The 23,266-nt window shown below is 51.1% G+C and overlaps 3 protein-coding genes across 8 annotated transcripts in view; 1 reads left to right on the top strand and 2 right to left on the bottom strand.

Moving 5' to 3' along the window:
- The window catches only part of KCNT1 (potassium sodium-activated channel subfamily T member 1), a 76,890-nt gene extending 70,162 nt beyond the window's left edge, over positions 1 to 6,728 (bottom strand). For 5 of the 6 annotated variants that reach the window (XM_085076796.1, XM_085076800.1, XM_085076798.1 and 2 more), the window contains exon 1: positions 6,571 to 6,728. In XM_085076796.1, the coding sequence (XP_084932922.1) occupies positions 6,571 to 6,701 (131 nt within the window). In that variant the 5' untranslated portion in view covers positions 6,702 to 6,728. Of the gene's footprint in view, positions 1 to 3,855; positions 3,875 to 6,570 lie in introns of those variants that run through there. The other variant, XM_085076806.1, reaches the window with a different exon arrangement.
- Positions 6,729 to 14,187: 7,459 nt separating this feature from the next.
- Positions 14,188 to 15,306, top strand: B3GALT9 (beta-1,3-galactosyltransferase 9). Its single transcript, XM_085076790.1, has one exon. The coding sequence runs from the start codon at positions 14,188 to 14,190 to the stop codon at positions 15,304 to 15,306; it is 1,119 nt and encodes a 372-aa protein (XP_084932916.1).
- Positions 15,307 to 16,212: 906 nt separating this feature from the next.
- Positions 16,213 to 23,013, bottom strand: PSMD5 (proteasome 26S subunit, non-ATPase 5). The gene is made up of 10 exons (XM_085076789.1): positions 22,793 to 23,013; positions 22,502 to 22,646; positions 21,803 to 21,916; positions 21,451 to 21,579; positions 20,732 to 20,841; positions 20,200 to 20,342; positions 19,548 to 19,739; positions 19,240 to 19,349; positions 18,659 to 18,799; positions 16,213 to 18,172 (listed from the first exon to the last, which is right to left on the bottom strand). Exons 1-10 carry the CDS (start codon positions 22,987 to 22,989, stop codon positions 17,915 to 17,917), a joined length of 1,539 nt encoding a protein of 512 aa, XP_084932915.1. The 5' UTR covers positions 22,990 to 23,013; the 3' UTR covers positions 16,213 to 17,914.
- Positions 23,014 to 23,266: the final 253 nt, after the last annotated feature.

Below are 23,266 nucleotides of genomic sequence, written 5' to 3'. Positions count from 1 at the left end.
CAAAGCTCCACAAGCCTTTCCCCTGCTGGCAAATGCTGTTTTCTAGAAGATAAAAGTAGAAATTGTACCTTCCAGGTCCGGAGTCGCTTTTCTCATGAGGCAGCCCTGGATTAGCAGTTCAGCCTCACATCTCCCCATTTTCTTTTTCTCTTTTTTTTTTTTTTGATGAAAGGGCAGAGCTGAGAGCAGGTAAAGCCCCATGGAAAGTCCAGGTGTGGTGGAACCAGCCTGGTCTGTGGGAGGTTCCCTGTCCATGGCAGGGGAAGGAACTGCATCATCCCTAAGGTTCCTTCCAAGCCAAATCCTTCTGTGATCCTACGACTTGCAACCAGTTTACTCTATTGTGTAAATATGCAAATATAATGCAAATCAGCTCTGCTGATCGCTGCCAGCACAACACTCCAGCCCTGCTTTCCTAAGGACACAGCTCTGCTCCCCATCCCAACGTCCTTGGGCAAAGGGTTCCTCATTCCCAGCATCTCATCCACAAAAACCTCAGGAGAAGGGGCAAACCCAAAACTCACTCAGCCTGCAGAGCCAAGGTCACCAACCCTGCCGGGAAATTCCTCACTCAGCCATCTCCAGGGCTATTTATGGTTTCCATCAGGCTCTATCCCTGCTGTAGGAGCTGTTTCCCAGAGTGTCCAGCCCTTTCCCAGCAAGGACATCACCCCTTTTTCTGCCTGTCCCAGCGCTGGGTTGGTCAAGTGGCCTGGGAACACATGGAAATTGTTTTAAAAGCTCAATCAATCAAGAAATTAAGCACCCAGGGCTCACTGCTGGAGAAACAACCCCTCAGGGTGAGGCCCTGCCAGTCCCACTGGGAATTTTGGAGGCTGTGCCCACCAGACTCCCCAGGAAAACCCCCCAGGTTTAATGACAGGGTGATGCTGCCTGCAGGGATAACACCAAGCCCATGATTCCTGCCAACCAGCCACGAAAAATCTCAAACCAAACCAGATTATTACACTAAAAAGAGAACAATTCCCTTGCCACAGCCTCCAGAGCTGTTCCTGGAGAGCCAATAGCCAACCCTCCACTGCTGCCTGTGTGTTTGACATCCCAAGGGACACAATCCTGGCCACATCTCACTCCCCCTCACCCCAAGCTGTGACATCCTCTGCCACATCTGTCAGCTTTCAGGCTCATGTGAAAATAAAAAGGCTGCAAGATTGGGAAAGTGCTAATTTTTGCTAATAAACTGCTGGGAAAACCCTCCCTTCTGCCCAGCCCCAGGCTGCTACAAGCAGCAAGGGTTGGAGTGTGGAGAAAAAAACTTCTCCATGCTCCAGACTCCTGCAAAACAACCCTGGTATGGAAGCAGAAAATAATAGAGGGACGTGGGAGGAGGAAGAGTCTTTTCACACTGTTCAAAAATACAAAGTCTTGCAGAAATAAACCTGAGAGGCAAATCTGTCACACACCTGCTGGGCCAGGATGGGATGGGATGAAGGGGAGATGTCTCCTGGATTGGAAGGCAGGAGACAAAAAGGAAAGGAACACTGAAGTGAATACCTGTGGAGTCCCACAAGGCTCTCCACTATTCCATGGCTTCAGAAAGGATGGGGATGACTGCAAATTATCCAGTCAAGCCTAAACCAGACAGTAAACAGGAAGGTCTTGTGGCACTGACTGTCCTCACGATAAAATGTCAGACAAAAATTAGCATCAGTAAATTCCAATTGATCCAAAGGGAGAGGGGAGCAATCACCTTCCTGCACAGGCAGGAAGAGGTCTGCAAATTAGCACTCAGCAAAGAGCCAGAGGCACAGCAGATAATGCCACAAAGCCAGCAGCTCTCAGTGGTGCTCAAAACCCCACGTTAGGAAGGCTTTTCATTCCAGATAAACCCACCGTGGAGGAGCACACAGCTCTGGCTCCCCTCCTCAGAGATGAAACAGCACAGAGAAGGCAGCAGAGATAACTGTGGGTTAGAAAGTGTTTTGTGCAAGAACAGGCCAAATGGATCAGGAGGAGTCTTTAGCCTGGAAAGAGACAGGATGAAAAGCAGATAAATTCAGAGAGGACAGGCAGGGAGCAAGAACATCTCAGGAGCTGCAGGAGAGCAGGGAAATCACAGCTCAAAGGAGCAGCAGATGTTCTGTCCCAGAGCAGCTGCAGCACACAACTCCCATCCTCTGGGCAGCAGAAAGGACCAAGGGGCTCAGGAGGGAGCAGGTGAACCCCAAGGGAGGAATCCACCCAGGCTGTAGGAGCAGAGCCACTGGGACAACCTGCAGCCTGGGAAGGGCTGCTCCCTCCTGCCCTCTGTCCCTGTCACACAATGCTTTGGGGTGGAAGAAACCCTAAAGCCCATCTCACTCCCATGGGCAGGGACACCTCCCACTGTCCCAGGCTGCTCCAAGCTCCATCCAGCCTGGCCTGGGACACTTGCAGGGATCCAGGGGCAGCCACAGGTTCTCTGGGCACCCTGTGCCAGGGCTTGCCCATCCTCACAGGGAAGAATTCCTCCCTGAGATCCACCTGGACCTTCCCTCCAGCACTTCCTGTCAGCAGGAACTTTCAAAGGACACCAAGCCAGATTCACCTGTGCTCAGCCCTCTTGGCTGGTCCTATTCATGAGAAGGATGAATGAGATGTTCCACACTCCAGCCCAGCCTGGCAGAAATGCAAGAGAAACCTTAGCAGGCTCCAAAACAAATGGCGTGCAGCGCTCGGGAAGCAGGCGTGGGGGTCAGGGAGAGGTCACTGCAGGAGAATTGGGAGGATTCAAATGGATGCTGTAAATATTTTTGCAGAGCTAAAGAGCCCTGAGCACAGGCAATGACCTACTTTGCTGTTCTCCACTGAAGGGTGACACGGCCATGCCAGAGCCCAAGGGCAGCTCCTGAGGAGGACATTCAGCCCACTGGAGGTCATTTTTGGAGCAGAATAGTGAGGAAGAGTCCCAAAACCTCTTCCCACTGAGCCAGGTGTGCTGCTGGCTGTACCTGCCACAGTCCAGAGCCTCACACTTCCCTTTCCTAACCATCTGTGGAAAACAAGAGCAGAATTCTTTCTTTCCTCTGCTACATAAACACTCTGAAAGGACAGGGTGTTTGGCCCTGTAGCTTTATGCAATTTCTCCCAGAACAGCAAGGCCCGGATGCCCATGGGCAGCCAAAGCAACAGTTGTTGCAATCCACAGGGCTGACTTTTTGGAAGCTGATAAATGTCCAAACTAGTAATCTCGCCTGGAGGAGCTGATTACTAATTAGCTACAGAGTCTGGTTCAGTGCAAGCTCTGCCAAAGAAGCATCTTCTCGTTCATTTCCAGAAAATTGAAAACTTAAGAGACAACAACAAGCTGTCAGCTGCAGGGACCATCCTTGTGCTAAACAGAGACAGTTCCTTGGATATATCTAAAGATTAGCTGGAGAAGCATTGGGAGAGCCACCCTGGGCCTGGATGAGTGCTCACACTTAGCAAGAATTCCATTTCATCCATCTTTTTTTCTGCCTGTGAACTCAGCCAGAGGCTTAACCACAGTGCCAGAAGTGCCTGTGGGCATTTTTAACCTGGCTGCCCCTGCTGCCAACCCTCCTGTGGCTCCTAGGGCCAAAGGACCTGTCCTGGGGGTGGGACTGAGGACAGCCCCTGTCAAACCAAGCCCCTGGAGCTGACATTCCACAGGCTCATCCCGAGTCTGGCTGGCTGCTCCTGTCCAGCCCCCAACCTCAGTCTTCTGCCACTCGCACTGGAGCAGCTGGGACCCTCCTTCCCTCCACATCCCAATCCCAAAGCCGTGGCACAGCACCCAGATCACTCAGCACAGGGGTTTCCTCAGATACACACAGCCGGACAGAACCCCAAAAGCACACAGGAGAAAATCCTGAAAATAACAGAAGGACCTACGTCTAACGCAAAGCCATGACCTTCCTAAGCAGCAGCAGCTCCGTGCATCGCCTCCTCCCAGCTTCTCCTTCCTGAACGAGCCATAGGAGTAGGAGAAATCCAAGTCTCCTCCCGCCCATCCCTGCCTCTCCCGCCGGCCCCCTGGCTCGGGCAGGATATTTTTGGGCGAGTCCTTCCATCTGGCTGCTCATCCATCACTGGTGCCCGCGCTGCCCTTACATGGGCAAGGCAGGGGAAGCGGAGCCGCTGGCCGGAGGGAATCCTGAGTTCCCCAAAGTGACAGGCTGGATCCTTGGACAAACATTTACCCAGGTTTCCCACGAGGGAGGAAAGTAAAATTTAGGCTATTTGTGCCCTCAGGGGGTCAGAAATGTGTATTTACTCTCCAAATAAACTCTCAAGTGCTTTTGCAGTTAACCCCTTGCTTTCCAGGTGGGAGGGACTCTCGAGAGCATTGTCCCCTCGCAAAGAGGGCTGGGAGGAAGCTCACTGACATTTACACAAACATCTCCACACTCAGGCAACCGAGAAGATGGAATTTAACAGCTTTTAAGCCGCCTCTAGATCTGCTAAGTGAGGGGATAATTGAGTTTTCCACTTATTTCACTGGGGCCAGCCCAGCTGAATTCCCCTGAACATACAGCAGAAGGTTCAGTAAAGTGTTCTACATCTTTGCTCCTCTGATATATCCTGGCTCTCACATCCCTCACACACAGCCCTGGTGACAGCTCTGCTTGTCTGCCGTCACACCCACGGCTCACACAGAGAGGGGACAAGGACGTGGTGTGGCACTCCCGAGCCCTGCTCTGCCCGGGCTCTGTGCACAAACCGCACAGCAGATGAGGTGAAACCCGCAGGAGGTGAGGCAGAAACTCCTGCAGCAGGCGGAGGCTGAGCTAGCAGGTGGTTAGATGTGGATGATCATCCAGAGATGGGATTTTGCCCCCAGCCCAAGCTGCAGAGGATAAAACCGAACAGCAGATTAGCCAGAAGCCCCTGGGATTGTCTAACGGTGCTCATTGCCTGTGCCTGCCCTTTCTGCTCAGCCTGTCCAGAACAGTCCTTTCTTGCTTCTTCAGCTGATCAGCTCTGCAAAGTGTTTCAGACACCAGTCTGCTCCGAGCTGGAGCTGTGCAAACTGCCGGGTCCTGAGGGCTCCCAGCAGCTTGTTTAATATCTCCAGAAGGGCAGCAAAGGCTGAGCACGAGGGCAGGCAAGACAAGCCATGGAAAGCAATGGCATTTCAACCTCTCCGGAGCCTGAGGGGGTTAGAAACACATCGAGCTCTAGAACAATAATCGGGAAACAAAGCTCCTCTATTCAGATTGAAAGCGACAGGCGGGAGGATCTTTGGGCCAGGATTTTGCACTAGATGAGGATAAATGACCCCGGGCAGGGCTGCAGTGCCAGTAATGAGGAGCAGCTCCTCATCTTCCCAGAATGTTGGAGGTGGAAACTTCCAGGAGCTGTCGCCTCTCTCGAGCTGATCTCTGCTCTTCACACACACAGACACGTTCAACAAGAGCCTCGAGGGTGTCATTTCTGCAGACACTCTCAGCACAGCTGCAAAACGAGGCAGTTTTGGGGTTGGGGAAAGCACTGTGCTCTGCTCTGCCTTGTGCCCAAGGCAACCAAATGGTGCTATCTAGAGTTTGGGGGTCCTGAGGCATCTGACAGGGAGGACAGCAGGGGGTAATGATGAGGGACTTAACCCCAAAACCCAATATTCAAGGATTTTACTAATTACCCAGTCAGTGGCAATGAACTGAGAGTTAGAGAACAGACTGTTTCTTCTTTTTTTCATTTAGGTGTTTAGGAATAAAAGATTTTTTTCCTTAAATCATGGCGAGCAGATGAAGACATGGAAAACCCCAGCTGGGCAACCCAGGGAGCAAACCCAGCCAAGGTCCTTATGTGCCAAGCATGGATTGAAACACACAATTCATTTGGACATTTCAGCTGGCATTTGATGAGTGTGACAGTCAGAAGAGCCACACTAGCAAATTTAATCAGAACAATGATAATAAACAGCATTTATCAGGAAAAACTGGGATGCCTCAGCAAGGAGCACTCGTGAGAAGCAGCTGCTGCTGCCAGGCACAGGAGGAGGGTGGCATTGAGCCCCCTGATCTCCTCCAGCAGCTCTTGCCCTCCACACAGCAACCCCTCCCTCGCACTGGACATTGTGACTTTGCCACCAAACCAGCCCAAAGCAGGAGCAGGGGCCGGGCAGCACCCACGGGAATGCAGGGCTTTGTCGGTGTGTATTTTAGCCCCTTGGTTTGGGGTGCCCCCGAGGCTCAGCCCAGCCCTGCCTCACCCTCACACCCCGGAGCACAGCCTGGCTCCGCGCTGGGCTCGGCGGAGGGACAACACCGACCCTCTTCCCATGAAGGACGGACTGCTCGGGGGTCTCCGAGCATCCCTTCCCCGTACGCAGGCACTCCCGCCTGCCCCGTTCCCGAGGTGCTGTGCCCAAGGGGCATTCGCAGGGACCCAGCCAGGCCTGGAAGTGCCGCAGAAACTTTCCTCCAGGCTGGGGGCACGGGGAGAGCAGTGGGGATGGGGGACAGGGGTCCTGCCGGCCGCGCCCGGCTGCCCCCGGAGGGGAAGAGGCTCCGCCGGTCTCACCGGGAGCTCCGCTCTCCCGCAGCCCCGCAGCTCCCCAGAGCACAGGCAGCCCCGGGGATCCTCCCCGCCCGGCTCCCCCGGTACCTGTGCGCGCTGCCATCGTCGTAGACGAAGGAGCGGTTGGTGTAGCACTCGGAGCAGACCGGCCGCCCCTCCGCCGGCCCCGCCGGTTTGTAGATCCCCTGCAGGCTCCGCTCCTCGCCCGAGAACGGCATCGGCGAAGCGGCGCGGGGCTCCGGAGCGGCGAGGCGGGGCAGAGCATGGGCGCCCCGCGCTGCCGGGGGCGCGGGCCGGGGGCTGCCGGCCGCGGGCAGAGCCAGCGCCGCCGTCCCGGTGCCGCTGCCGGTGCCGCTGCCCGCCGCCCATCACGGCGCGCCCCGCGGCCGCCGCCGCAGCAGCCCGCGGGCCGCTCGGGAGCTCCGCATGCCGGGGCCGGGCGGAGCCGCGGGGAGCCCGGCGGGGAGCGGGCGGCAACAGGTGCGGGATGCGCGGGGATGCGCGGGGACGGGCGGGACCGAGCTCCGCCCAGCGCGCACCGGCGGCACCGCTCGCCTCCCCCCGCCGGCCCCGCCCTGCCCCGCGACCCTCGGGCTGGGCAGCAGCCGGTGATCCCCCCGGTCCGCCTCCCTTCGCCTGTGGCCTCTGTCTGCACGACCCTTGGGTGGCTTGGCTTTATTTTCCTTTTCCTTCTCCTTTTTCCTTTCCCTTTTCCTCTCCTTTTTCCTTATCTTTTCCCTTTCATTTCCCCTTTCCCCTTCCTTTCCTTTCTCCTTTCCCTTCCTTTTCCCTCCCCTTTCCCCTTTCCTTCCCTTTCCTTTTTCCTTTCTTCTTTTCCTTTCTTCCTCTCCTTTTCTATATTTTTCTTTTATTTTTTAATTTCCTTTTCTTTTTTACTTGGTTTTCTTTTTTCTTTTTTTTTTTTTCCCCACTACCCACACAAATATTTGTGTTGAGCGCCGCTGCGCCTCGGGGTTGTGCCGACAGCAAGCAGCGCGGCCAAGCCCCGGGAATTCCTGTGCCGTGCTGCGCGGCCGGGCCGGGAGCATTGATCTTGCCGGGGGTCCTGCTGCAATAACACCGCCCCGCTGCGGAATGGCCCCGAGCCCAGGGACAGCGCGGGCAGCCTGGAAACCAGCCGGCTGCCTCCAGGAAAGGGTTAACGGGGTGGCTCCGAGGTGCCAGGGGTCAGGAGGTGACATCGCTAGGGATGTGGCCAAGCGAAGTGCCCCAAAACTGTCCCCTCGCAGGTGCCAGATGTGAGCAGGCTGAGCTGTGCGCCTCCAGCACACGGCAGGGGCAGCACAGCCCGGGGTGGTTCTGCCGCAGCTCGGATACACTTCTCTGCTTTTTGCTTCTTTTTTCAATTCTCTTTCAGAGCCCAGGCCGTTGTGTGTGCCCTGGGGAGTGCTTTGGTGCCTTTTCGTGCGACCCCCGAGCTGTACGGATGAGCAGATGTCGCAATAAAGGAATTGCTCCCACAGAAATGCAGTGGCCAGACAGCTACTTTGCTTTGTGCAACGCACGTGTGTCACCTCAGTCACCCAACACACCCCTCCGGTCACACCCAGGGAAGGTGACACCACCCCCGCTGGGCTCCCGCTGCTCCCGGAGCTGGGGTTTGTCTCCAGCAGCTCCCAGCCCCGCTGACCCCAGGATATCCGACCCTGGCACTGCCCGTCCGCCGCTGCCGGGCTCTGAGATCCATGGGCACCCGGTGGGTGCCGCAGCCCCGCTGTGCCTCACCCCCGCATCCCGAGGGAAGAGCCCCCGCTCCCATGCGCTGGGCTTTACGCTTCTCGCCAGCACTGGAGACTTTGTTTCTCCCGCAGCATCTCTTCCTCCTCCTCCTCTCTCTCCATATGGACTCTCCTACACGGGGAGTCACTGGAGAGAAAAGCAATTAATACTCCCCGTGCAATCCACCCGTGTGATGCTTCCCAGCCCATCCTGCTTTCAAGTGGGAAGGTTATTCTCCATTCACTAATTGCTTCACATTATCTGGTGCAAAACGCTAACGTGCAGCTCCGGGAGAGAGGGGTGGGTGGCACAGCAGCGTATTGACATGCCGGGTGATAACACAGGCGTGGGGGAGGAATTATTTAAAACAGTTAGATGCCGAGAGAAATGAAAAATCAAAGAGAAAGAGCCAGAAGAAGAGAACATCCCCAGCCAAATTCTGGGGCTTGAGTGGCAGAGTGGCGCTGGTTCTACCGCCTGGGAGAGCACTGGTGCCACCCCAGTCCCACCACAGCAGGGCAGCTGCTGAGGCCACCACGGGGACAAGCTGAGCCATCTGGTGGCATTCTATCTGTGGAAAGAGTCCTTGTCCTGGCCGCTGCTCCCAGCTCCAGCACGGAGCAATTCCCTGCACCCCTAAAGCCCAGGCAGTGCTCTCAGCAAAGTCATGGGTCAGAATTTTGGGGCAGGGGTCTGGCTGAGCTGCTCCTCCCTGCCTCCAGCCGCAGCACACCCCGAAATGCCATCGATGCTACAAGTCCTGGTTTCCCAGCAGTCATTAACACAGAACACAATTAGTCAGGATTTCCTGTACCTCCTACAACAGGACAGTTCTCCTGACTCCCTCAGTCCCGACAGCTGTGCTGGGAGTCCCCTGAGCACCGCGACATTGCTGCTGCCCCCCGGGGCGGCAGAGCTCGCGTTCCAAGGGGCTGCTTTCCGCCTGGGCAGGGAAGGAGCAGCACAGCCGGGAATGGGCACATCCCGAGATGCTGAGTGCCATTTCCACGGCCGGCTGCTGTGTGGAACAATTCTCCAGAGCACAGCCAGGCTCGGGGAGCAGCACGGGGCACTCCTGGGACGGGCAAAGCCCCGGTGTGAGACCCCCGAGGGATCAGCGCGGGGGAAAGCCCTGCTGCTCCCACAGATCACAGCCCAGCTGCCCGAGGAGCAGCCTGGCACAGGGCAGGGAGACTCAACTCTGCCGTTTCTGTGTCTGGGAGAACAATAAATAAATCTGTGGGAGGCGACAGTGGGATGAGTCAGAGGCGGGAGCGAGAGCAAGTCATCTTCTGCAGAGCACATCATGCGAGTCCAGCAATGCACAGGGCTCCAGGGCTTGGTGTCAGGGGGTCCTTGTGCTGCTCTGCTCCCCTGATAACCCCTGGCAGGAGGGCGATGGGAGAGCTTTGGAGCTTTGGCCATGGCTGGGGGCTGCAGCTCCTCCCCAGCCCTGGGGCACCAGCGGGAGCACAGCTGGATACATCCAGAGGATCCATCCATCCTGCAGAGGATGGGCTGGTGCATCACTTCAGCCCCAAAAACCACATCCAGCTCCTGTTCCCCCCATGGCCTTGGGCAAGCTTTGCATTTTGGGTGCTTCACAGAGACACACAGGGTGCCCATCAGCCCAGGGCAGGGAGGTCCCCAAGAAATGCTCCAGAGCAGCCACGGAGTTGGGAACAGTGACACAGGATCTGCTCCCAGCTGGAAATGTTGTCAGAGCGTGGACTGGATTGAATCAGAGCAGAGCCCAGGTCGAGACTCCAATGCTGCGGATGTTGTGCGTGTCAAATGAATTTCATGTGAATCTCTGTTTGCCAGGCACAAATACAGCCTCAGTCTGGCTGCAGGGAATGAAAGGGCAAGGCAAGAAGCACCACGAAAGCATGAAAAAAGCAACTCACATGGCACGCTCTGAGAATTGATAACAACAGGGAAACTTCTGGTCCACTGCAAAAAAAGCAACTTTTCTGTCAAGTTGACATCTTGGCAGGGAGACCACTTGGGGAACCTGCTTGGCCCTGTGGCCTCACAACTCAACATTTCACACGAGTTTGTGCTCTTTCTGCTCAGCTCATGTTTAACTCAGCGTTGCTGAGGCTGAATGTGGCACTTGCAGCACACACAGGGGGCTGAGGCTGTCGTTATCCTGCAATACAGAGGTAGGGAGCTGTCAAAGCTGTCATTAATCTCAAGAAGGAATCATCAAACACACCATAAAAAAGGAGAGCTCTGTAAATCCTAGACTGAAGGAGGAAAAGAAAAAGAAGAATGCAGGAAACTTGGCTATAAAAACATGGTTTTAGTCTCATCAACTGAGCCATTAAATCAGAAGCAAAGACACCTTCCTCTGCACCCCTGGAGCCACAGAGCTGTTTGTCTGCTGTGTCAGAGCTCAGGTTTGTTGGCTTGGTTTTCAGTTTTCTACTTCTATTAATGCCCAGAGGGACATTAAATATGAAATAACAGGTGAAATGCACACTGTAGAACTCTTACAAATCCTCCTCTTCCATCACTTCCCAAAGCCCATGGAGAATGTAAGGTGAAGAGCTGCCTGCAAGAGCTGAATCATGTCTTCAAGCACAAACATTGCTATTAGGTGACTAAGACCTAAACAACCATCGCTATTTATTGCAATTGATGCTGTTATTAAAAACCAGACATGTCCCTTTGCAGCCCCTCAGGTCTGTGTGGGCTGGAGAAACACTGCAAACTGGAATAAAGGGGATCCTTTGTGCAGCATCCAAAACTCTTTGGAGACCTGGGAGAGCTTTGTGTTCCCAGAGCAGCTTGGGGACTGGGGAGGTGACAAGGGGCATCTCTGAGCCTTGGAATAAGTGAATCCATGAGGGCACAGGGAATGCCTTGCATGTTGTGCCAGCTGGGGTTCTGACCTGGCTCTGGAGCAGGAGGCAGCCAGTGAGAATCTGAAAACCCGTTTGTGGGGATCAAGCTGGCTTTTGGGAAGGCCCTGAGAGCAGGAGCACTGTGGGGGCACAGGGAGAGGTGTCCACCCTGCAGAGGAGGACATTTGGGCAGGCTGAGCTCAAGCTTTCACATCTGAACAATCCAATTTTCACTGGATTTTCCCGTCCATCCTCCCTCTCCTGCACCATCGCCTGAGAACAGTGCGTCATCCAAAGCCTTCGCATTTTCATGCAGTGAAGTCAAGCAGAACGGAGGGAAGCCAGGCTCTGCTCCCCCTTCCAAATGTTCCCAGCACTGGGAGGGAAGCCAGCAGACTTTAGGAGATGTTTGAAGGAGCTGCAGGTTTGGCTGCTCCCCTGCAGCACCCACTGCCTGCCCCGGGCTCCTCCTGCTCCACAGCATCTCCACCTCCCTCCTGGCAGCTCTGCTTTGATCTCTGGACATCACAGGGGTTTGTGCTCTCCAAAAAACCAACCCAAACATCCTGCAGTCTGGACACTCACAGCCTCAGGACAGGTCAAGTTGCCCACAGTACTACATCCCTGCTCCTGTAATGAGGTTTGCTTGGACATAAAAGTTCAGGAAAGTGTGAAAACATCTCACAGAAAGGAAATTCTAGCTCTGTGGCTCAGGAAAATCTGCTTTCCTGGTTGACTGCCTAATTTACACCCCCAGGGTTGTGCAGCGTCTGGTGCAGCTGTAGGAACAGCATTCCTACCCCCTGACCTGACTTCAGCCATCCCAGGGTCCTGAATTCACTATTCCACAGGAAACTCTTGGATCTCCCTGGGAGCAAGGATTTCCCCAAAGGAGCTTCACTTCACCCTTCTGAAAAGCGAGATAAATCACCCATGAGCTGCTGGGTGTTGGGTTTACCTGAAACCTGGGTTTAAAATCCATGCAGGGATCACCCCCAGGCAAACTCCCTGGAGCTGAGGGGCTCAGTTATTTTCCCCTTCAGCAGCCTTTTCCAGGCTGTTCCTCAGCTTTCTCCCAGCAGGACTCCACCAGGCTCTGTGGATAAACAAAATCCCACATCCGAGAGCTGCCCGTGCCCTGGCTGGGGCTGGGGAGTGTTAATTTTATACATTTGGTATCAAAGTTGCTGCTGCCACCACAGAGCAGTGACAAAGAAATGACTTCAGCAGTGCTGCCAGCACCACGCTGGGCCTAATTGCACCAGGGATGACACACATGTGGGGCTTATTATTGTTATTATTTTATTATTCTAAAGATACTCAATTTTTAATGTAAGAGGTTTCAAACACTGGTACTTATTTGCTGATTAAATTATTTAGCTAGAGACAGAATATCTTCTAAGAAGGACTTTTTTCCCCCAGAATGGGTATCTGGAGTTGCATTTCTGTATTACTGCACATGAAAAATATTTCCTTATTAGCCTTTTATTTCAGGGCACACGTTTAGCTGACACTTCCCGTGCTGACAGCTCGCCCAGCTTCAAAGCACAGCTTGGGTGAGGATGGAGCTGTGTCCCAGCTGAAACACAAGCTCTGGGGAAGGAATTTTCCCTCTTTTTGGAGAGTCCAAAGCAGAAGTCCACACTGGGACTTGCACAATGCGAGTTTTTCAGAGGGGCAAGATGCACTCCCAAGCTGTGAGCAGATTTTGGGAACCTGCTTTCTTGTGTAATTCCTCTGTTCCCTCTAACAACACAGCTGGGAGAGCTGAGCAGCTCAGCCAGAGCTGGGGGATTAACCCTGGACCCCTCAAGGCAGCAATCAAAGCCCTTCTCCATCTCCCTGGGACATTGGGCTAATCCAGGCTGCCCTAAGGATGCTCCAGGGAGCCTTGCAATGGTCCAGCCAAGACAAACCACAGCAGTGCTGTGCTCTCCTTTCACCCAAGGATGCAGAACAGAAAGGCACCCTGACCTCTGAGAAATCTCTTCGAAATTAAAAAGAAATCATGATCTCACTGCTCTCCCGTGGAGGCTGGAGATGCCACCTTGTGCAGATGAAGGCTGACACCTCCCACCCCAATGCACCCCTCAAGCAGCAGCTTTGCCATTACCCACCCCTCCCTGGGTGACCCACTGGGGACCCACAGACCTCTGTCCCCTCCGTGCTCCACAGAGCTGCTGCCAAAGCCAACTGTCCCCCCTGCTGACACCTCCATCCTGTTTGTGGTGTCTTTGGCACTTCCCCCTGCAGCACTTCCAGGCCCCTGTGGCTCCCCAGCCCCGTCAGCTCTGCACAGCAAGGCTGAGCCAACAGCAACACACGGAGGCTCCGGAGCAGCCAAAGGCAGGACCTGGCCAGGGCAGAGCCCCCTGTGCTGGAGCCAGCCTGGCCCAGCAGCACCCACAGCTTTGGGGTGTCCAGCACAGCCCCACACAAGGCAAACCCTCAATTTCCCAGCCCAAAGCCCCAGTGAGGAGATGCAGAGGGCTCAGCACAAAGATCAACAGCCCTGGACTGGGGAACCAACACCACAATGGCACAGCTGCAAGAGTGGCAGAGCACAAACAGACCCAACATCACCAGGGATTCCTTTTGCCAGCTGAGCCCCAGCATTTGCTGCACTTATTTCTCAGAGTGTCAGAAATTAATAAAGGGAAAGGCCAGGGTTTTGTTCACTCTGTGTTTTATGTGGCTGCAACACGATCAGCCTCTGGGATCATCTTTCCTCCGCCCAGGCAGGTGAGCTGGAAGCCACAGGCTGCAGGTACTGGGCAGTAACTGGATCCTGCAGCCCCAGATAAAGCCACTGCCAGGGAGAAGGTGCCCCAGAGCCCCTGCTGCAGGGACAGCTCCCACCACCATGCAGGTAAGTGCTCCAGCCTCTCACAGCTTTCACACAAGGCTTGGGGATGGAAGGGACCTTCTAAACTAGAGAACAGTAACATCCTTCTCAGTTTGGGATCTCACTGTGCCACCAGTAGTAGATTCCATCAGAAAGAGCCTCACACTAATAATACAAAGACCAGGCTCTAAAAGTTGTGATTGCTTCACATGGATATATTATAAAATGCAGGAAAGCTTTCGGTTTGAGTGGCAAGAGAATTCAGTGTCCATGTTTTCTCTCCCCCAGCTGACTCTCTGCAGGCTCCGCACACACCAGTGGTGCTTCATCCTCTTTAATGTCTTGCTGTTCCACATACTGCTTTTTGGGGCAGATTTACTGGAGCAATACTTCCTGCATTCCCTGCCTCTCTCTTACACCGATGCAAAGACTCTGGAGATCAGGGAGAGGGCCAGGAAGCTGGATCTGGATCCTCTGAAGGCCAACCTCTCCTACACTGGCAGCAGCACAGCCACATGCTCCAATCAAGAGATATTTTTGCTCATTGTAGTCTGCAGCAGCCCAGAAAACAGGACAAGGCGCAATGCCATCAGGCAGACCTGGGGCAACGTGACAGCCTTGAGAGGTTACAGCGTCCTGACTGTGTTTGCTGTGGGAAAGGCAACTTCAGTGAGCACCCAGCTGGAGGTCAATGAGGAGGCTCAACAGCACCGAGACATCATTGAGGGCACTTTCATCGATTCCCCCGCGACTCAGACACAGAAGATGCTGATGAGCGTGGAGTGGACGGTGACGTTCTGTCCCCACGCCAGGTACATCCTTCACACAGCCCAGCACGTGTTTGTGGGCATCCCCAGCCTGGCTGCTTACCTGCTGAGCTTAACACAGCTGGAGGACATCTACCTTGGCCGGGTGGTTCATCAAGGAGTGCCTGACAGGGACCCCCAGAGCCCTGGCTTTGTCCCCATCCACGAGTACCCTGAGGAGTTCTACCCGGATTTCTGCCACGGCAGTGCTTTCCTCATGTCCCAAGACGTGGCTCGCAAGGTCTTCGTGGCTGCCAGGGAGGTGCCACTGGCAGTGCCTCCTGCAGCTTTCGTGGGGATCTGTGCTAAGAAAGCTGGGATCACAGCCAGGCACAGCTCCCGCTTTTCTGGGGAAAAGCACATCAGCTACAATCGATGCTGCTATAAATTCATTTTCACCTCTTCCGACATGAGAGAGGACGAGCTATTTAAAGACTGGAAGGAAACGAGCGATGGGGAAGATTGTTCCTTACTGGAAACCTACTACAGCCTGGTGTCCTGCAAGGTTCTGACCTACATTGATAAGTTCAAACAGCTCAACTTGGATAGAATAAAAAACGAGCTCCTTCATTTCGTCAATTAAGAGTTAATTTCTGCAAAGTCTGCATTTTTTCATCAGCTGCGTTATCCTGCTAACATTCTAAGGATGTCCTCCTGAAGTTTGCTCTCTTCCCTTCAACAGCAAATGAATTTATGCTACAGTGTGTGACAGAGCAGAACTGGATGTACCATTATCTCTGTAAGTACCCACAAGTGCATGCATGAAAATTTAAAAAATGAGTATTCCAACAGACTTTGCCTGCACCGAGGGTTTTACAGTCTTTTGAGTCTTCAAAATTCCTTTTTTTATCTGAGTGAGGCATCACCTCCTTCCAAAGAATTCTGTAACAAAGGGGAAGCTTTGCATCCACAAAATGAGCTGCTTGTGAGCAGGCTGGTTTACAGCAACAGAGAAATAGAGAGCAGCTCTGGGAGGAACAGACCCTGAGCCATCGTGGAAATTGCTCAAGTTATGCTGCTTCCATCAAGTTATGCTTAACATCCATCAAATGACAAGGTTTGGTTTGGGGTTTTTTTGTTTTTAAACCAAATGTTCAGCATGTTACCTCAGTTCTCCAGCATTCCATTTCTGGTTTTTCCTCAATTCTCTCCACCTGTTCCTTGAACGGGGGATGACAAAAACAACACAACTTTGTCATTTATATCAGAAACAGCAGCAGCATGTAATCCATATGGCAATGTACAGCATGGGCAGGGAGCTGCATGTGAGTAATAAGGGGGAAGTGATCAATTAATCAATCAACGTTGAGCTCAAAGCTCAATAAAATAAAGCATATGTGTACACATAAAAAAATCCCCTTGTTTGGCATCTCTGCACATTCTAAAATATTGTCTTTGGCAAATGTACCATGCAAAGCAGATGCTAAACACTAAGCACACAGAGTGGCCTTCAAAAGCACCAGCTGAAAACACACACTGAAGAGACTCATGAATTGCAGAAAAGGTTTATATATCGATTTCTCTTACTGACATTTCAGCATATGGCTCATACAGAGTTATCAGCACACAAAGCCACCTAAAATAACAGAGCTGAACTGCCCAGAACAAGTGCAAACTAAGGACTTCTACACTCTCTTCACTTCCTTTTTGGTGCTTTGATGTGTTTGCTGGATGCAGGATTGATGAAGCTCCCGTGCTCTCTCCACTCACAACACTGCAGTGCATTTCTCAGTGGCAGATGTTGATTTGGGCACATTTAGGAGGAAAGCAGCAGCACTGGGATGTAGGATGACAACTCTGGTACATTTGGGTTGTGAACAACAAGGCACATCACCTCCATTTAGACAGCTCATCAAACACTAAGGGATCTCCCCCAGCTCCCCTAGCCCATTTGTACTCCTGGGCAGCAATTTTTGGCAGGAAATGCAGCTGCACCTCTGCCTACCACAGGCAGGAAGAGAGGAACTGCATGGCATGGTCCTCCTGCTTCCCTGGCAGCACAGAGACATGGGAGTTCTTCCCCCAGTGAGACCTGACTGACACATTATTAAAATAAACCCCAAAGGAGTAATTCCATGCTTAATTCTGCTCCCTCCAGCTACTCCTCAGATTTGGTTGTCAACAAAAATAATACAAGCCTTTGATATAAAGTACCCTGTGGTCTCTGTTTGTGGACAGACACGTCATGAGTCACTGGAGTGCCCAGCCAGTCCTGATTCTCTCCCACAATTCTGACATCTTCAAAAGAAGATTCCAACTTCCTAAGATGCTGCATTTCCATACTCCCAGCTCACTCACTCCCTTCAACACAAAAGCTTCATGTTCTTACCCCTTTTAGTCTAACCCAGGTAACTAAAATACGACATTTCTTTAAATAACACTTTAAAAAATTTTATGTCTGTTAAAAAATAGTGTAAACAAGTCAAGATTTGGTTCTGAAGTAGCCTTGTAGTGCTCCAGCCACTAAACTGAGCTGCCACCCCACAGCACAGCCAACAAGGGAGACAAAGCTCCCAGTTGGGTTTGATCCACTACAGAGTGCACTGATTTGTTTTTGAAAGGGCTAAATGCTTTCTTTCTCTTTTATATCCTCAGCATAATATGTAAACAATATTTAGGATGATTTATTCCAGCAAGACTCACATCCAGCAGGTTGAAAACAAGAGAATCCAGTCCATACTCCCTCATGTGGACAGTGTCACTGGCTTATTCAGCAACAGGATTCTGACAGAACAGAGTGCTCCATGCAAGTGTCAACTTTGGCAGATAAAAAAATAATTAAAATAACAGAAATTATGGCAGCATCTGAGGTTACAAACCTTGAGGTGTTGTGGTGGGTTTTTTCTAACTGAACTGTAACCTACTGAGAAAACACAACAGAAACTCCAAATCCAAGAACAGTTGAACCAGAGACTGATAATTCTGCCAAACAAAACACAGTCAGTAGCTGCTAAGTTCTCACCTGGGTTACCTGTCTCATGATGCTCACAGAGAACTTCTGCCATGACATTCTATGGGGAAATACCAAATAGGCTTGAATTTGCTCTCCTGACTCATTTCAAACAGAGTCAAAATATCCTCACATTCCTTTAAGGAGACAACCTCCAGTGTGGAGAGTGATTCCACCTTGTACCTCAACACCTACTCCAGGAATATGCTTTGCAAGAGGGGAACCCCAGAAACCAAGGGAATTATTCTGCTCCTTCCACAGCTGTAGTAGAAACTGCCTTGACATAATAGGGGCCCTCGTGCAGGTAAGCCCTGAGCCTCAGGTAATACTGATTGCCAAAGATCTCTGCAATGGTTTTGGAGTTCACCAGGGCCTTCACCAGTTCGTATTTAGCATCCTTGGAAGCTTTGTCAGGCTCCACAGATCTGTCCACAACGTACTCCACAAACCCTGGGCTGTCCAGCATCAGCTTCTGGGCCCATGGCTGATTTGCAATAGCCTAAAGAGGAAGACAAAAGGTGTGGGAGGGGGGAAATATCTCATTTTAAAACTTCAAAAAGCAGCTACACAGTAGGTTTCTTGGTACCTGGACAAGCAACAGGAAAAATTAAATGTGACACATAACCAGCACTCAAATCAAGCAGCAGGGTTTAACACCAGAGAACAAGCAGAGCTCAGTGCTTATCTTCAAAGTTTTAAGGGAATTATCACAGCAGTGCCTCTGGTATAAAAGCAGCACCTTAGAGCACAGCTGTTGCCTTTTTCCCCCTCTCCAATTTATTAGAAAATTAGCATTACAGACATGACATGTCTGCTGTGTTATTTAAATGGGGAATGGAAGTGGGGCACGAGGAAAAAAGCTTTTTTCTGACCACTTCTGGGCTTTAACACCAAGTTTGTGGTATTCACTTCAAAGAAATAAATAAATCTGAGACTGAATGGCAACGCAAGTCACTCCTGATGTTTAAAACCAAAAAGCACTCACAGTGAACACCCGTAGAGCCCCACAGTGGAGATCAGGGAATGGCTGAGTACTGATGCTCCTGAACAGCTCCAGAGGCTGGCTGGACAAGGCTGTGAACCAGGATTCAGTCATTCTTAAGAGGTCTTCTGTCTGCTGATCTGGCTACATAAATGCCACACAAAAATGGAAGAGTTTGATTAGGATTATGAAAAGCTCTCAAGTTTTCAGGATGTGTTCAAATGTTTCATTTAGAGCTACACTGTTAACCCAGATCCCTGGATCCAAAGAACTCCACAGGGATTGGAGCAGTTTGCCACCATCCCTTTAAGCACAAGCATATGAACCTCTTTACTCTCATTCCCTTGTTTTGACTTCATATTTTATTACCATTTCAGAACACCTGGCTCCTTACAAACAAACCAAACCTTTATGCAAACAAACCAGAGAATTTCAAAACAGCAAATCAATGACTCAGAACACTGAAAGCATCACTGCCAGCCAACCTAGAGGCTGCAAAATGTCTTTTCACAATCACTCAGGTGTGTGATGATTTCATTCTTGGAGACTTTAAGAAAAATCAAAGCCAAAAACCCCCAACTTACAGGCAAGTAGAGCAGAGATGAAATGGCATCCAAGCACCGAAGCCGTAACTCAGTGGGGGCATTCTTGGCCTGGTGCCCTATTTTGCCTAGGAGATTTTGCAATCTGTCTCCTTCCAAAACAAAAACAAAAGTGTTTTTAATTAATTCAGTCAGATCTCTACAGGAATAGTTACCCATCGTTTACATTATAACTGTATTCATTAGATAAATGAATATATTTTTCAATACTTTTCTGTATCGCCCCAACCCAATTCACTCTTGTGTTATACTGAGAAAGTTTTATTAAAGAAAACCAAAAAAATACTAACTAGATTTCTGTAAAACCTGTTTGCCTTCCACATTTGATCCCAGGATTCCCAACGTGTCCACACCCACTCCAATCATGGTTGGATCATGACTTTCTGCCATTTCAAAGACTTTTTCCATAAAGACAGGGTATCGCTCACAGATCTGCTGGGGACTGTCCACAATAGCCAGATTGCCAAAAAATTTAACAAATCCTGAGAAAACAAGACCAAAAAAAAAGCATTAAGTGGAAGAATAGCAACTTCAGCAATGTCAAAATTAAATGTGCATTAATGTGAGACTGATCTGTTGCTAAACTTGTGTTATTAAGTCTGAACAGTGTTGGTAAAAAGCTCAAAATAAAAACAGAACCCAAGCAACAAGCCAAATATTTTGACTGTTGCTTAATTCACAGTGTTTGTATTCCTAAAAAAAGGCTACAATAACACTACCTTTAAAGCTACAGCACAGCCTGCCCAGAACTTACCACTATTACTGAGGAACATTATTCATGTTTCAGACTGAATATATAAAATATCAGATATTTAAAAAACGCCGAATCTAATATTCAAAATTTCCCCTGAGCTTTCAAAGGAGAGGTTTAACACTCCTCTTAAATTAACTCATTACCACAGCAAGAAGCAAACCCTGGGGAGAAGGGATGCAAGGTGTCACCTGGCAAATAGAAGCTGGAGAAAGGATCAGACTCTGCCCCCAGGATGATGTTGGAGATCTTGTCGATGACTCCTTGCTGAGCGAGGTGCTGCCGCCCGTGGCAGGTGAGGGCCAGAGAGGTCACCATCTCTATGCAGGTGGCTCTGCAACACACAGAGATGTTTGGGATTAGTTTAGGTGGTTTGGAAGTACTCTGTGATTAAGAAAAAAACTCAAAGCCATAAGACCAAATCCTAGCAAAGAAACAATGAATGACCCCAACTGTCCAAGCTCCTCCTGGTCTTCCTTTATGTTTTGGGAAGAATTCAAAGTGTTCCAAACATTACAATTATCACCTTACCCTGGGGAAACTCCCTCTTGGTTCTCAAATTAAGGTATCAAGTATTTTACACTCCAGGCAGCTTAAAAAATGGCAGATAAAGGGTTTTCCTGGAAAGGGTTTTACAAGAAACTCACAGAAATAGGTTTATTTTATTAGAATATCAGAGTTTTAATGATGGTGGAAATCTCCTTGGCAAACTCACCAACATACCTGACCAGCACATCCTCTCCAGTCAGCTCCCCAATTAACTCAGAGATTAACCCACTGTCTGCACAGTAATTCAGTGACACTGCTGACACTGACGAGATCTCCACTATTAACTAAAAAAACAGCAAAAAGAAAGGATGGTTTATAAAGACATTATAATAATTCATAGTAACAGCCAAACACATCTCATAATGCTTATTAACCCTCTATATACTAAATATATATTAAATAATTATATATTAAATATAATCATATTTTTATCATTAACCCAAATGTTTGCCTGAAGCTAGTTCATGAAGAGTTCCAAGTTTACAGCACATGCATTTGATTTCCACTCACAATCAGCTTTTCCTGTGCTGAAACTCTGGAATGGCTAAAACATATTATTTCTCCTTTGCTAAAGATCAGCAGCACTTCATATCCAAAGGTTAAGGGACTGCACTAACTATTTCACTTTTATTGTCAAGGAAACAAACACTTTATGTGTCTTCAGTAACTCTGTGCAGCCCTTCCCATGCCTTAGGCACTGCATGTTAGAAAATAAAAGATGTGAACAGCAATTCACACTTTTGCACCATAAAGTGAGAAAGTTATGACATCATGAGGTCCCACACTGCTGTACTGCTCCCTCCTGGCTTTGACAAAACACAGCCATGAAGGAAAGTGTGCAAAGCCGTGAGAAACATGAATTTAAAAGCCATGAAACGCAGAGAATCCCTCACCTCATAGACCCTGTAGCGAACAACGTCACTCGTGGCCATGACACTCCTCAGGTCACTCAACAAGCTGCTCCTGAACAAAACCTCCAAGCCCTCCCTGCTCTGGGCTATTCTGGACAGAGATCTGATAGCCTGCAAGCGAAAACAGGAGCTTGGTATGAACAACAAATGAACAAAACCACGTGGAGAAGAAAATCCAAGATTATCAGGCTTAGTTCCAATGGTTTTTATTAACTTAGTAATTATAGCTATACATTTAATTTTAATTTTATTTTCACTAATGAGAGCTGGTTATGATTATTGTCATCCAGCTACATCAGTTTGCAGAGGAATGGGACCATAAAGCCACGTTTACCTCTTTAGCCACTGCTATTTTCTCTTCACCAATGCAGTTTATGACTTGCTGCAGCAGCTCAGGGCTGCGGAGAATTTCTGTGACAGCCTGTGAGTCTTCAACAATCCTCCCAATCTGATCAAAGAATTGCAAAAAAGAACATCAAAACCATTTTTTTTCCCCACTGTAAGGACATTCAAGGACTGGAACAGCTGCACAGAAAGCCAGAATCACCATTTTTTGAGGGTTTTGGATCAAAACTGAACTGGCCAACATCTGAGCAGCTGCTCTTAGCTGAATTCCTACAAATCCCAAACCACAACGTCCCACAATCCTGTTCTTTTGAATTAACACAACAAGTGTCAGGACCCCACAGAGTGTTTGGTGTTCCCACAATAATGTTTAAAGTCTCCTGAGCAGCAAACTGTTGCTGCTTTTAATTCTTACAGCACCTGCTGCCAGCGCTGGCTTGGAAAGCTTCAACCACAACACGTGGCAGAGGTTTTATTCCCAAGTTGCTTTTGTCTGGACACAGTTTGGTACCTTATAATTGACCTATCATAAAGCATTTCATACACGCTGCACAGTAAATATTCTTCCACAAGTGTGGAAGGGAAAATTCCTGCTTTTATCACAAACTGGAGCAGGAGACAGTAGATGGGGACTAACCCAGAGCTCACCACAGAGCTCTGTCCCCTCCTCCTGGATGACACCCTGTACCTGGGACATGGAGAGGATTTTCACGGAGTCATCGGGGTGGAAAAGGCCTTTCTGCAGCTCCTCCCGGAGGTTCTGGATCACGTACAGAGGATCCACGGCCTGCAGGAGCCTCTCCAGGATGGAAACACACGCGGACACCTGCTCCCTGGGCGGCACGGAGAGAAAAGCGAGCCCTTCAGAAGGGGAACACCCCGAATAAGCCGGGGAGGCGGCAGAACCCCCCGCTCTGAGAGAACAGCACGGAGAACCCGGCGGGGCCGGTCAGGCCCGCGGCACCGCGCCGGACCTCACCGGTCATTGACGCCGAGCAGGCCGAACAGCGCCCCCAGGTGGTGCTCGCCGAGGCTGGCGCGGAGGGCTGCGGGCGGCACGGCCTGCACAGCGACCCGCAGGGCGCGCAGCTCCTCCAGCGCCGCGTCCCGCCGCGCCGCCCGCTCCAGCAGCTCCGCCGCCGCCTGCGCCATCTTGGCCGCCGCCGCCTCCGCCATCGCCCGGGAGTCTCGCGAGAACGCGGGTCGCCCGTAGCAACCGCTGGGAAGGAGTATCGCGAGAGCTCAGGTCGCCCGCAGCAACCGCCTCGCGGAAGCATCGCGAGAGTTGCGGCCGCCCTTAGCAACCGCCGCGCCGTCGCTAAGGTCGCCCTTGGCGTCGGGCGCAATGTAAACAAAATGTCCGCGGGCCACGCCCCCTGCAGGCTCTGGCCCATTGGGGTGCGCCGTGGGGGCGTGGCCAGATGGGGGCGTGGCTAGATGGGGCGTGGCCAGA

This window comes from Lichenostomus cassidix, chromosome 17 (assembly GCF_008360975.1).
Source record: "Lichenostomus cassidix isolate B80296 chromosome 17, HeHo_3.0, whole genome shotgun sequence".
In the NCBI taxonomy this organism is placed as follows: Eukaryota; Metazoa; Chordata; class Aves; order Passeriformes; family Meliphagidae; genus Lichenostomus; species Lichenostomus cassidix.
Note: the sequence above shows the minus strand (reverse complement) of the source record. Positions and strands in the feature narration are given on the sequence as shown.

Excerpts from the sequence above, each read along its gene's own strand:
- B3GALT9 (XM_085076790.1), top strand. The coding sequence starts at position 14,188 with ATGTTTTCTCTCCCCCAGCTGACTCTCTGCAGGCTCCGCACACACCAG.
- PSMD5 (XM_085076789.1), bottom strand. The coding sequence starts at position 22,989 with ATGGCGGAGGCGGCGGCGGCCAAGATGGCGCAGGCGGCGGCGGAGCTG. Across the intron at positions 21,580-21,802 it reads AAATAGCAGTGGCTAAAGAG|GCTATCAGATCTCTGTCCAG; the intron begins GTAAACGTGGCT and ends TTTCGCTTGCAG. Across the intron at positions 19,740-20,199 it reads CTCCAGCTTCTATTTGCCAG|GATTTGTTAAATTTTTTGGC; the intron begins GTGACACCTTGC and ends TTGTTTTCTCAG.